Genomic DNA, 10,939 nt, shown 5'->3' on the forward strand with positions numbered 1-10,939 from the left:
TAGAATTATAAAACTATATCTAATAATAATAGTAGAATAATGGTAGAATAGAAACACAATAAACATTTAAAAAGATAAACACTTGATGTATGCTAACTCGTGTGTTTGTGTAGTTAGCCTTAAGGAAACAATGTAGAAGTTAAATCATATTTATATTTGGGAAGATTTAGAAAATGTTAAATACACAAAAGCAGCAGTTTGTTACTGATGTGTCTGAGCTGCACAGATGTCCATTCACCAGCAGATGGCAGTAAAAGCTCGTACGTCACTGCGCGAGTCATGACGTCGTGAAACTCCAGGAAGTAATGCAGGCGGCTAGCTGACTAGCTCAGAGCTAGCGAGCAGAAATGAATCTACAGCTAAGAAATTGTTATTTATATTTTCACAGACTGGAAAAAGATTGACATTGCGTACACGGTAAGGCAAGTTCGACTTCATACATACATTGACGTAAATTAAGTGGTCGTAAATATGAACGAAGTGCGTTGGCTGATGCTAATGTTGAATGAAAAAGACATTTAAAAACTACTATGACTTTCACCTGACATCAAACAAGTGAGATGTTTGTTTGTACTTGGTTTGTGCTGAACAGGAGAGAGAAACTACTGGATACAGTAGTGAAATGAGACAGGTGCCTTGAGACATCTACATATAATGTCTGTGTTAATATATTTATGTGGAAGCGTTGTGTTTCTCCATTCCTTTATTCAGGTTTTTCTTTAAATGTTTCACACGTATCCGTATACACTGTATCTGTGTGTATGTATCTATATATTTTTATATGACGTGGTGGTTTTATTTATTAGGCTATGTAGAGATTTGAAAGCAGCTGTAAACCCTACGCATAGTTCATTATGTTATGAGACCAAACTGTGAAGTCAATGGGCATAAAGCTATTATTTGTTGCCATTTGTTGAATTTTCTCTCATTTTCTCACACTGTTTTATATTGTAATTTTAAAAATGTTGTGTTTTGGACTTTTTGGTTGAACAAAAAGAGAAGAAGAAGATGATGATGATGATGATGATGATGATGATGATGAACATTGTTCACTGTTTCCTGACATTTAACAGTTTCATGTAAATATGGGGTAAAAAAGGCATTGGTAACAGGAAATAGGTGGCATGTATGTTAACAAATTGCTCAAACGGTTAATCAATTATCAAAGTTGTTGCAGATTAATTTGCCTGGCTATCAACTAAAACTTAATGAATTTGTCATTTCATCTCTAAATGTGTGATATATATATACTTTAAATCACAAACTGATCATTGAAATGCTGTTCTTACCATTTAATTTTCTGTTGATCAACTAATCAATATAAATCCCCTCATTATTACAGCACTGGTGAAGTGCATTGCCACACAAGAAGTCTACAATGGGTCAAAGAAGAAGAGCGGCAGCTGTCAATAATCCTTCATCTCAGAGAGTTTCTGGAGCTCCTGCAGAGGCTGTCAGGGTCCCCAGCAGGAAGCACAACATCTGCATGGTGTCAGACTTCTTCTATCCTAATATGGGAGGAGTGGAAAGTCACATTTACCAGCTATCCCAGTGTCTGATTGAAAAGGGGCATAAGGTGGTAATCGCTACCCATGCTTATGGCAGGAGGAAAGGCATCCGGTACCTGACTAATGGACTGAAGGTGTACTACCTCCCCCTGCAGGTGATGTACAACCAGTCCACAGCAACCACCTGTTTCCACAGTCTCCCACTGCTGCGCTGCGTGTTTGTCAGGGAACGCATCACTGTGGTGCATGCACATAGCTCGTTCTCAGCTATGGCCCATGATGCACTGTTTCATGCTAAGACCATGGGCCTTAACACGGTATGTTTCTCATAATGAGCCAGGTCAAGAATTCAGAAAATTATGTTATACATTCATATTCATGCTACACATATCCCGCTGAAATAAACCTAAACCAGATTATCATTCACAGATATTCACTGACCACTCACTCTTTGGCTTTGCTGATGTGAGCTCTGTACTGACCAACAAGCTCTTGACTGTGTCGCTGTGTGATACAAACCACATTGTGTGCGTGTCATACACCAGTAAGGAGAACACAGTGCTACGTGCCGCACTCAACCCAGAGATCGTCTCTGTTATTCCCAATGCTGTTGACCCCACAGACTTCACTCCTGACCCCTCCCAGCGCCAAGACAACAGGATCACTATTGTTGTGATCAGCCGCCTGGTCTACCGCAAAGGTACGAAGAAGCTGAGTTAGAGATTGTTTAAGCTATTTGTCCATATATTGGCTGGTATTAAATATATATATATATATATATATATATATATATATATACCCCTCAACTTGGCAGGAGTCATCCACAGTTAAATGTCTTCAATTATACGACAAACTTGTCTGGTTGTCTACTCAGAGAACTTCCCAATAAGGGTCAGAGCCCAGAGAGAGTCAGTTTAGTTGATATGTTGACTGATATGTATTAACACAGATACATCAGTATCTGTGTACATGCTTTATAATTGTGCTTTTTTGTAAAAAAAAAAAAAAAAATTATAGTCTTGAGTAATATGGAAATATTTTACATTTCAAAATATCTGTATGCGTATCAGCCTCATGTATCAGTTGGCTATAAAAAGATCAGTGACAGCAACTGTCCACATTCTCTTCTTCTGTTCAGGGATTGACCTTCTTGGTGGTATAATCCCAGAGCTCTGCCTCAAACATCCAGATCTGCATTTCCTAATTGGTGGAGAGGGGCCAAAGAGAATAGTGTTGGAAGAAGTGAGAGAGAAATACCAGCTACATGACAGGTACTTCCGGATACTCTCATTTATTGATATAATGTGATAACTGTACATCTTTGAAATGGGCAAAATGGGTAGACAACTTTATGTTTTGAGGTTTGTGAGAATGGGTGAAAAAGCATTAAACAGCCTGACATCATGTTATATGCACTTTTATTATGAATATCATATATTAATTTTGCAGCTGCCACATCGGGTTCAGTTTTATTTTGGTTTCACAATGATGTGTGCGAACCCACAGTTGTGGACTTGGGTTTTGTGAATAGCCATAAATTAACCTGTAATAACAGTCGCAGAGGGTCAAATAGTTTGTGTGTGAAAGCGCCATCAGATTTGCCTAACTTGTTTGGATTGGATCACTGCAGGGTGCGTCTACTGGGGGCTCTGGAGCACAAAGATGTGTGTGGAGTTCTGGTTCAGGGTCATATCTTCCTCAACACATCTCTGACTGAAGCATTCTGCATGGCCATCGTAGAGGGGGCCAGTTGTGGACTGCAGGTTTGTTGCCATCCATACACTTGTTTCAAGGACAGGACATATATCAGAGAGAGCAGTGTCTCTGTGAGACTTCTGTTAGTCCAAAGATACCATTTCACTAATGACATACCTTTCACCAAGAGCAAAATGATCATTAAATTCAATTCATGTACTGTTGGAATAAAAGCCTATACACTCATGGCTTTACATGGTACAATATTTTCTAAATCTGTATTATCAAGTAATTGTGAAAGCCACATTTACAGTGTTAACATTGACTTTCTAATAGTAATATTAATACAACTATAGAGACACTGTCACGCTTATCATCCTCTCTTCATGTCTCCTGCCTGTCTCGCACTCTCATGTTGTATTCATGTTGTAACACAAATAAATTAAAATACACATAGAATAAGCTTAATCAAATGTACACAGAATGTTTAAAATACAAATTTACCTTTTATTTCTAACATCTATAAAACAGCTTTACAAAAACAGCTCAGAGGCCCATTCAGTTGAATAGAGCTGGCATAAATCAGCTAAAGATGTTGAAGTGTTGGTGTCATAGATTTCCTGTAAGTGTGCAGTCATAGGTGGCCTCTCAACTCTGTCTCATAGCACCTCCTAAAAAACTTTGCACATAAGGAAAGAATGTAGAAGAAACCATAAACAGCTTGTGACAGGCAGTAACAAAAATGAACAAAAGCTTGTAAAGATAATAGTTGTACATGGCAGGACTCAGACACTCGCATGTATAAGGGAAAGTTAGGTGAGTCACAGCAGGAAGAGAAAGCTGCGTTATCAGAAACTATGCAGAGAATGAAATAACAACATAACAAAGAAATAACATAGCATTGTAACACTAGGAGGATCCCTACTGGTAGATGTGGTGCCTCATCTACCAAAAAAACATCACTCCCACCTTTGTAACACACACATGTAGAACAGAATATAATTGGGTTTAATGTCTAGATTTGGAATTCACAAGGCAGCCACCTTTCTTGATAGAAGCTTGATATTTAGGGGCTCAACGGGAGGGAAACGGCTCCATTTCTTGAGGACTTTTGTCTTAGTTCTTTGGATAACAAAGAGGCTTGACTTCTGAGTATTTATGTGAAGGTTGTGAGTGCAAAGTCAGCATAACCCATAGTCTGAGCAGCAGCTATATAACAATGTAAACCAGTTTAAATTTCCTTAAATCATTTCATGCCACAACGACTAATTAAGGAGTCACTTAAAACATAAAACAGTGTGTCAGTGCACCTTGATGTCACCTTTAGGTACAGCAGATCACACTGTTGCCTGACCACACCTAACATTGATGCTGGGTGTGGTCAGAAACCAGACAAGCTCTTTAAAATCATTAAAAGGATGCCAGAAAGGACGTTTACTCTCATGTTGAGGGTGATTTATACTTTTTTGTGTTTGTGTACAATGTATGAAGTTATTGTTTTGTCTCTTAAGGTGGTAAGCACTCGTGTGGGGGGCATTCCTGAGGTGTTACCTGAGGATTTGATCACCTTGTGTGAGCCCACTGTGCGGTCATTGTGTGCCGGTCTGGAAACAGTCATCGCCCAGCATCGTTCAGGGTCGGTCCCCTCCCCCGCTTCTATCCACGCATGTGTGCAAAACCTCTATACCTGGAGGAACGTTGCTGAGAGGACTGAAAAAGTAGGTTCACCACTACCAAAACCTGTTGTTTCGTTCAGTTGTATTCTGTCAGTATCACCTGAGCTCTAGTTTTGATTTTTGGAAGTTTACAGTTAGTAGGTTTTCTGGAGTGATCGAATTTCTGATCATCATCTAAATGAGAAACCCAGCTCTTATCAGATACATTTTTCCTGGAGAACACAGATTTCTTTGTTGTGTGTACATGTAGCAAAGTTTGTAAATGGCTTTGTACACACCTCTTATGGAAACTAATGAGGAGGTGAAATATAGATGTAATTAAACTGAGAGAAAAAGCCTGACTTGTGTTTTCAAATAATTGAATTAAAAGTCCAACTTAAACCAAAGCTGACAAATAGAGTAATTATTAAGCTCAGGAGTATGGGATAAATCTGATTACTGTCTTGCTTCATGTATACATACACTGTTTGTTGATGTGGATCATTGTGTTCTCCTCTCAGGTGTATGACAGAGTAGTTGGAGAGGAGGTGCTTCCCCTGCATAGACGGTTACAGAGGCTGAGGTCTCACTGCGGCCCAGTGGCTGGCTCCATCTTTGCATTTGTTGCTGTTCTGAACTACCTCTTCCTGCTGCTCCTGCAGTGGTTGGTGCCTGATCGCTTCATGGACATGGCAATGGATGCCACTGGTCCTCTAGGACTGTGGAAGCAAGAACCAAGCAGTAAACACAGAGCTCTGTCTAAAAGTGCCATGAAACAAACAGCAGAACCAGAGATTTCGCGATAGGGATCTCTCCATCTGTACCTCTGCCTCACTGTTAGCTGCTTAAATGGTGTTTCACTGTATGTGCTCTTCAAAGTTCACACTGACAATATTTTAAACATGGCGATTCAACATTGTTTACATTTCCTTTTCAAAAGGGACCATGGGTAAAAACATTTTATCTAAGATTTAGAGGGAGGTTTTTAGTTTTATATTTAACTCTTAAATCGATGGCACTCCTTGGAGCTTTGATTAGCACTTTTTCTTTATTGTGTTATGAATGCATTGCACTGAGCAGAAGGGCTGGTTGCACACTTGCTGTTGGATTGTACAGGGAAACTGCAGTAATCTATTTTCAGTTAGTTGCTTGTTTTGATATCATGTATGCCACTTCTTTTGTTTGATCATTGAATTTTCTCCTCTAAGATGTTGCATATATGAAGCCTGGAAGCTTTTTCAGATGACCATGTGACTTGCAGATATGACCCACTATGATGAATAAACTACTTTGTAGTGTTTCATATATTCTAATTTAGTTTCAACTGTCAGTTTTACCTTGCTGAGGCTTGCATCACTTTTAGAATTGGTTTTACAAAAGAGATTGCTCTCAGGAATGAAGAGAGCCAGACAAAACAGAATAGCTGTTAATGGGAGGTGATAGAGATGGGATGGCATCCCTTTTCAAAGTTAACGATAGAGATTTGCATGTCGTTGTGATTGGAGGTTGAGCAGTAGACCATGTCTGCAAAAGAAAACAAGACTCTAGGTGAGATCATTCAGGTAGAGCCTTAACTTTTGCAGTTATAGAACAAATAAGCAAATCTGTGCACTGCATGCAATATTGTGTCTCTCAGATGACCAGAGAGTGTGAGGAACTGACTGTTTCAGTTCAACAGAATACATTCAGGAGGATATGAATGTCTGTTTCAGTGCATTTCAATCATCAATCTTATGGTAGTAACATTAACTGCCTGTATTTCACAATATAACAGAAAAATCCACATCTACATGTAACATTTTGTGTTGAAGCAGTTTAAGAAAATCCAAGTCGGTGTGTCTAAATGCACATTTGTAAGTGTTTGATTCAAGATGTATCAGTTCAGGCCCATTCTACCAACCATTATTATGCACTGTAGACTACATCCATGGACTGGGACAAGGGTGGGCGGGAAGAGGTAATGTGAGGGAGGTGGTCAAGGACCCAGATAAGAGGTGGGAGGAAGGCCGACTTCAGGTTTGTGCATCCGACTGGGCAAGCTCGAGTCCCGGACAGTGGTGGAGGAGTTTACTGTTGGTTTATTTTCATCATGGCTGCTGTTCAAACAGAGGTATCTCTGTACTCGCAACCTTGGCAGAGGCCTATGCACATCTATGGGGGGCTGGTGTGCAACTCTCTGATGGCTGGTAAGCTTTTTTTTCTTCTTGCTCAATTGTATTAAGAGGGACTTTAAGAATCACACCACTGCATTACTTATTTAATACAAATATTTTAGTGATTTAGAATCACTTTAAACAACAAATACCTGTGTCCATAGTTTTGTTTTTTGTTGTTGAAAGTTAGTTTTTGTAATAACGATTGCATATTGAAAGTGTTGACTGTGCTCTGCAGTGGCCCTGGGTATCTAGTTCATTGTTGTTAGTTCAGGGAGTTTCTTGTTTAGGATTGGGATGACCCTAAAACCAGATGAACATGTATTTAAATTAGGTCATTTTAACACCACAATAGACAGAAAACAAGATCACTTTGGCTGTGAGCGTATCTGTGTGTTTTGTGAACATGGGTACCTCGCTGAACTTATTGTGTGTCTCAGACTCCTGGTCGGACAGAACTCCTCTCCATGAAGCAGCCTACCATGGCAGACTGCTCCACCTCAGATCCCTCATTGCTCAGGTAAACTTACACTATCCTGATATGTGCATTAATGCCCAACACAAGCGTGGACTGTGTGATGAAATACAAATAAAAGCCTAAAGACAGTTGATTCTCTCTCTCTCTCCTCTACAGGGCTTCCATGTAGACACACTCACCATGGATAGGGTCTCTCCGCTCCACGAGGCTTGTCTTGGTGGCCATTATGGTTGTGCAAAGTTCCTGCTGGACAGTGGTGCAAATGTAAGATTGCTGAGTGTTAGTTTGGAGATATGTTTAATTTTAGGGTTTATATGATTTAAATGTGGAGGAATTTGTGAACACATTTTGAATGAGGAACCACTTTGATTTGATTTGCTAACATTAGAAGTGCAACTCTTTTATCAATGGTATCATTTTGTTTACTTACACATTGCTCCACAGGTGGATGCAGTATCAACAGATGGCGCCACCCCTCTCTTCAACTCCTGCAGCAATGGGAGTGCTGCCTGTGTCAGGCTGATCTTGCAGCACAGTGCCTCCATCCACACCACATACCTGCTGGCATCGCCCATCCATGAGGCCGCCAAGAAAGGTGTGTATGTGCAAATATGTACTGATATAGAGACATGGTCTGTCAGAGCCCAGATTCTGATACAGTGTTGTTTCTTCATCAGATCACAGAGAGTGTTTGGAGCTGCTGATCTCGTATGGAGCTCACATTGACATGGAGCTGCCAGTTGTAGGGACACCGCTGTATACTGCCTGCATGGCCCGAGCCGCAGCCTGCGTAGATGTGCTACTACACTCAGGTAACCTGCAACCTCTGCAGTGTAACAAACAGTCCATCAGCACACGGGGGGGCGGGGGGGGGGGGTTATGATCAGTGGAAAACCTAACATTGAGCCCCTCATGTGCTGACTTTTTTTGGTTTCGCTTCTGGTTTCACTACCCTACATGTTGACACCCCCTCCCCACCCTCCCATTTACAATTTCAGTGGAAACAGGAAACAGGATATAACTGATAGATTTATCATTCTAATTTACAGAACTGTATATTCTTCATAGTTTCATCATACTTTTCATCTAATTTTCACTGAGTATAGTTTCTCAATCATTCTAACCAAAAAGTGCAGGAATGAACTGTCTGTGAGGACCCATGAATGGTTGTACCTATATATGGTCTAAATAAAATCATTTGGCTTATTTTATATCTTCATGTAGGGGCCGATGTTCAATTAGGGTGTGGGCAGGACAGCCCATTACATGCTGCAGTTCAAGAGGGAGGAGCTGACATAGTGGATCTTCTGCTGGACTTTGGGGCTGACGGGTGTTGTAGGAATGCTGAGGGCAAGACCCCTCTGTATCTGTGCGGGCCAAACAGCACAGTGAGAATTGCTCTGCAGAAAAGAGGTATGTTGTGCACACGTATCTTACAGAAACACCCGAATCTAAATTAAATCTAATGTGTAACAACTACACCCTTTCTCTCTCTCTCTCTCGCCTGATCAGGTCCCTGCTCTCTGTCTCAGCTGTGTCGTTTGTGTATCCGCCGAACTCTGGGAAGGACTCGTCTCCATAGCGCATCCAGCCTCTTCCTTCCACCAATTATCAAGGACTTCCTCCTCTACCAATGACGTCTTTGCTATGGATTTTACATTGTTCCAAAAAGGTTTTTATACGATGACAGTTTTATATTTTTATGCAGGATCTCACAAGACAGATATAAGAGGTACAAGACAGTAAATATTGTATTTTGTATAGAGTATTCTAAAAAAGATGATGATGGTAGCGTTGTTTTGTTAGTATCCATGGTGATCTATTAGTTACATGGCTGATCAACGGACTGTAAATAAGGAAACTAGACAAGGCAGTTGAAAATTGGTTAATAAAGCATGGTATACTGTGGAAAAGTTGTGTGACAAGTATTCATTTTGTTGAAGAAAGGTTTGTTGGAAATAATTCCAGCTTTTGCAATATTGTCAACACATGGCTCAAAGAAATAGACTAATTAAAAAGTGCACTTTGAGTACACTGGGTCTGAGGAAAACAGAAGTCAGAGAACTGAGCGGAGGACTGAGTTTTGTGGATGGTGTTACTCAAGTGGAATTAATTTCCTGTATTCAAATGCCACCTTAAAAGGTCACCTCCGCAGAGACTTAAAGTATCTTGAGTAGATTTAACTTGAGGCTGTTTCACACAGCATGGAAAGGTCTTAACCTTCAGCAGTTTTGAAAGTGGGATAACTGTGTGTGTGTGTGTGTGTGTGTGTGTGTGTGTGTGTGTGTGGATGAATTTCCTGCTGCTCTTGCCCAAATTCAGTGGTCATATGCTATACCTGTGAGACAATTACACCATTTAGAATAAAATCATAACAACAGCTTCAAAACTGCATTTGAAGCTGTTGTGCAGAGAGGACACATTAGATTTGACCGCTTAGATGTTAACACTAATTCTAAGATTAATTCAATTTCCATATCAGCTCACCACCTTGAGCTCTGGTGTGTAACATCATGGGAAAAGTCAGAAAAATACAGTGCAAGTGAATGACTCCTACTGTGCTCCTGTTCCTCTGTGGTATCAATCGATTCACCAAAAAGTTTCACATTTATTGAGTTTTAACAGCTAGGGCTCACAATCACAAAACCTCCTGACATCTCAGATAAATTTTAGTAATAGATAAACATCACAAATTTACAGCACAGTTCTGTCATATTAACATGACTGTGGTATATGTGAATACTTTGTTAGACTGCACAACAGCAACATATTAGGACTGAAATGATTGCACTCATGCACAGCAGCACTTTGAGCTAAATGTTTACATGTTTACCATCTCTGTTTAACACATAAGCATGCTGCCATTTACTCATTATCAAAAGTATTTGGTCAAGAAAAAAAAAAAGTCAAGGATTAACAAAGTTATTACAATTCATTTTGGAGGGGGCATGTTGTACCGCATTTAATGTCAATCTGGACCGAAGTCTGACTGACAGACTTAGCAACATGGTCATCTATATGCCTAAAACACTTAAAATGTTAGCATTAGCTGTTTATCTTGGTTTTATATAATTGTGAATGTATTATCACAGGTTTTAGACTGTTGGTCAGACTAATCAAGTTATTTGAAGTTTTCACATTTAGCTTTGGGAAATGTTTATAGCCTTATTTTTTAAGGCTAAAAGAAATTATTTAATTTAAAAAAACAGATTAATTCATTATAAAGCTATCCATCACTACATATTATTATACATGTAATTATTACACAGGATTAACCCTTCATTAAGAATTAAGCTACAAAACACCACTAAGGAGCTGAAATATATTTAACAGGATCATCATCTGTGAATACAGCATGTGACATTCAAAAGTTCTTCTGTAAAATTAACATTTGACACAACAATACATTTGGTCAACAAGTCTTGCATAAAAAATATTTCTGGTGCCCAG

The 10,939-nt window shown here is 39.6% G+C and overlaps 2 protein-coding genes across 2 annotated transcripts; both read left to right on the top strand.

Annotated features, from left to right (window-relative positions):
* Positions 1–317: 317 nt before the first annotated feature.
* piga (phosphatidylinositol glycan anchor biosynthesis, class A) lies at positions 318–6,161 on the top strand. Its single transcript, XM_053329226.1, has 7 exons — positions 318–417; positions 1,343–1,825; positions 1,938–2,208; positions 2,647–2,779; positions 3,139–3,271; positions 4,715–4,921; positions 5,380–6,161. Exons 2-7 carry the CDS (start codon positions 1,379–1,381, stop codon positions 5,662–5,664), a joined length of 1,476 nt encoding a protein of 491 aa, XP_053185201.1. The 5' UTR covers positions 318–417; positions 1,343–1,378; the 3' UTR covers positions 5,665–6,161.
* A 786-nt stretch (positions 6,162–6,947) lies between these two features.
* Positions 6,948–9,258, top strand: asb11 (ankyrin repeat and SOCS box containing 11). Its single transcript, XM_053329231.1, has 7 exons — positions 6,948–7,044; positions 7,452–7,531; positions 7,646–7,753; positions 7,934–8,084; positions 8,167–8,301; positions 8,714–8,902; positions 9,002–9,258. Exons 1-7 carry the CDS (start codon positions 6,948–6,950, stop codon positions 9,124–9,126), a joined length of 885 nt encoding a protein of 294 aa, XP_053185206.1. The 3' UTR covers positions 9,127–9,258.
* The last annotated feature ends 1,681 nt before the right edge of the window (positions 9,259–10,939 follow it).

This window comes from Scomber japonicus, chromosome 11 (genome assembly GCF_027409825.1).
Source record: "Scomber japonicus isolate fScoJap1 chromosome 11, fScoJap1.pri, whole genome shotgun sequence".
Classification (NCBI taxonomy): Eukaryota; Metazoa; Chordata; class Actinopteri; order Scombriformes; family Scombridae; genus Scomber; species Scomber japonicus.

Excerpts from the sequence above, each read along its gene's own strand:
- asb11 (XM_053329231.1), top strand. The coding sequence starts at position 6,948 with ATGGCTGCTGTTCAAACAGAGGTATCTCTGTACTCGCAACCTTGGCAG. Across the intron at positions 7,532-7,645 it reads TCAGATCCCTCATTGCTCAG|GGCTTCCATGTAGACACACT; the intron begins GTAAACTTACAC and ends TCTCCTCTACAG. Across the intron at positions 8,085-8,166 it reads CCATGAGGCCGCCAAGAAAG|ATCACAGAGAGTGTTTGGAG; the intron begins GTGTGTATGTGC and ends TTTCTTCATCAG.
- piga (XM_053329226.1), top strand. The coding sequence starts at position 1,379 with ATGGGTCAAAGAAGAAGAGCGGCAGCTGTCAATAATCCTTCATCTCAG. Across the intron at positions 1,826-1,937 it reads AGACCATGGGCCTTAACACG|ATATTCACTGACCACTCACT; the intron begins GTATGTTTCTCA and ends TATCATTCACAG. Across the intron at positions 2,780-3,138 it reads AAATACCAGCTACATGACAG|GGTGCGTCTACTGGGGGCTC; the intron begins GTACTTCCGGAT and ends GGATCACTGCAG.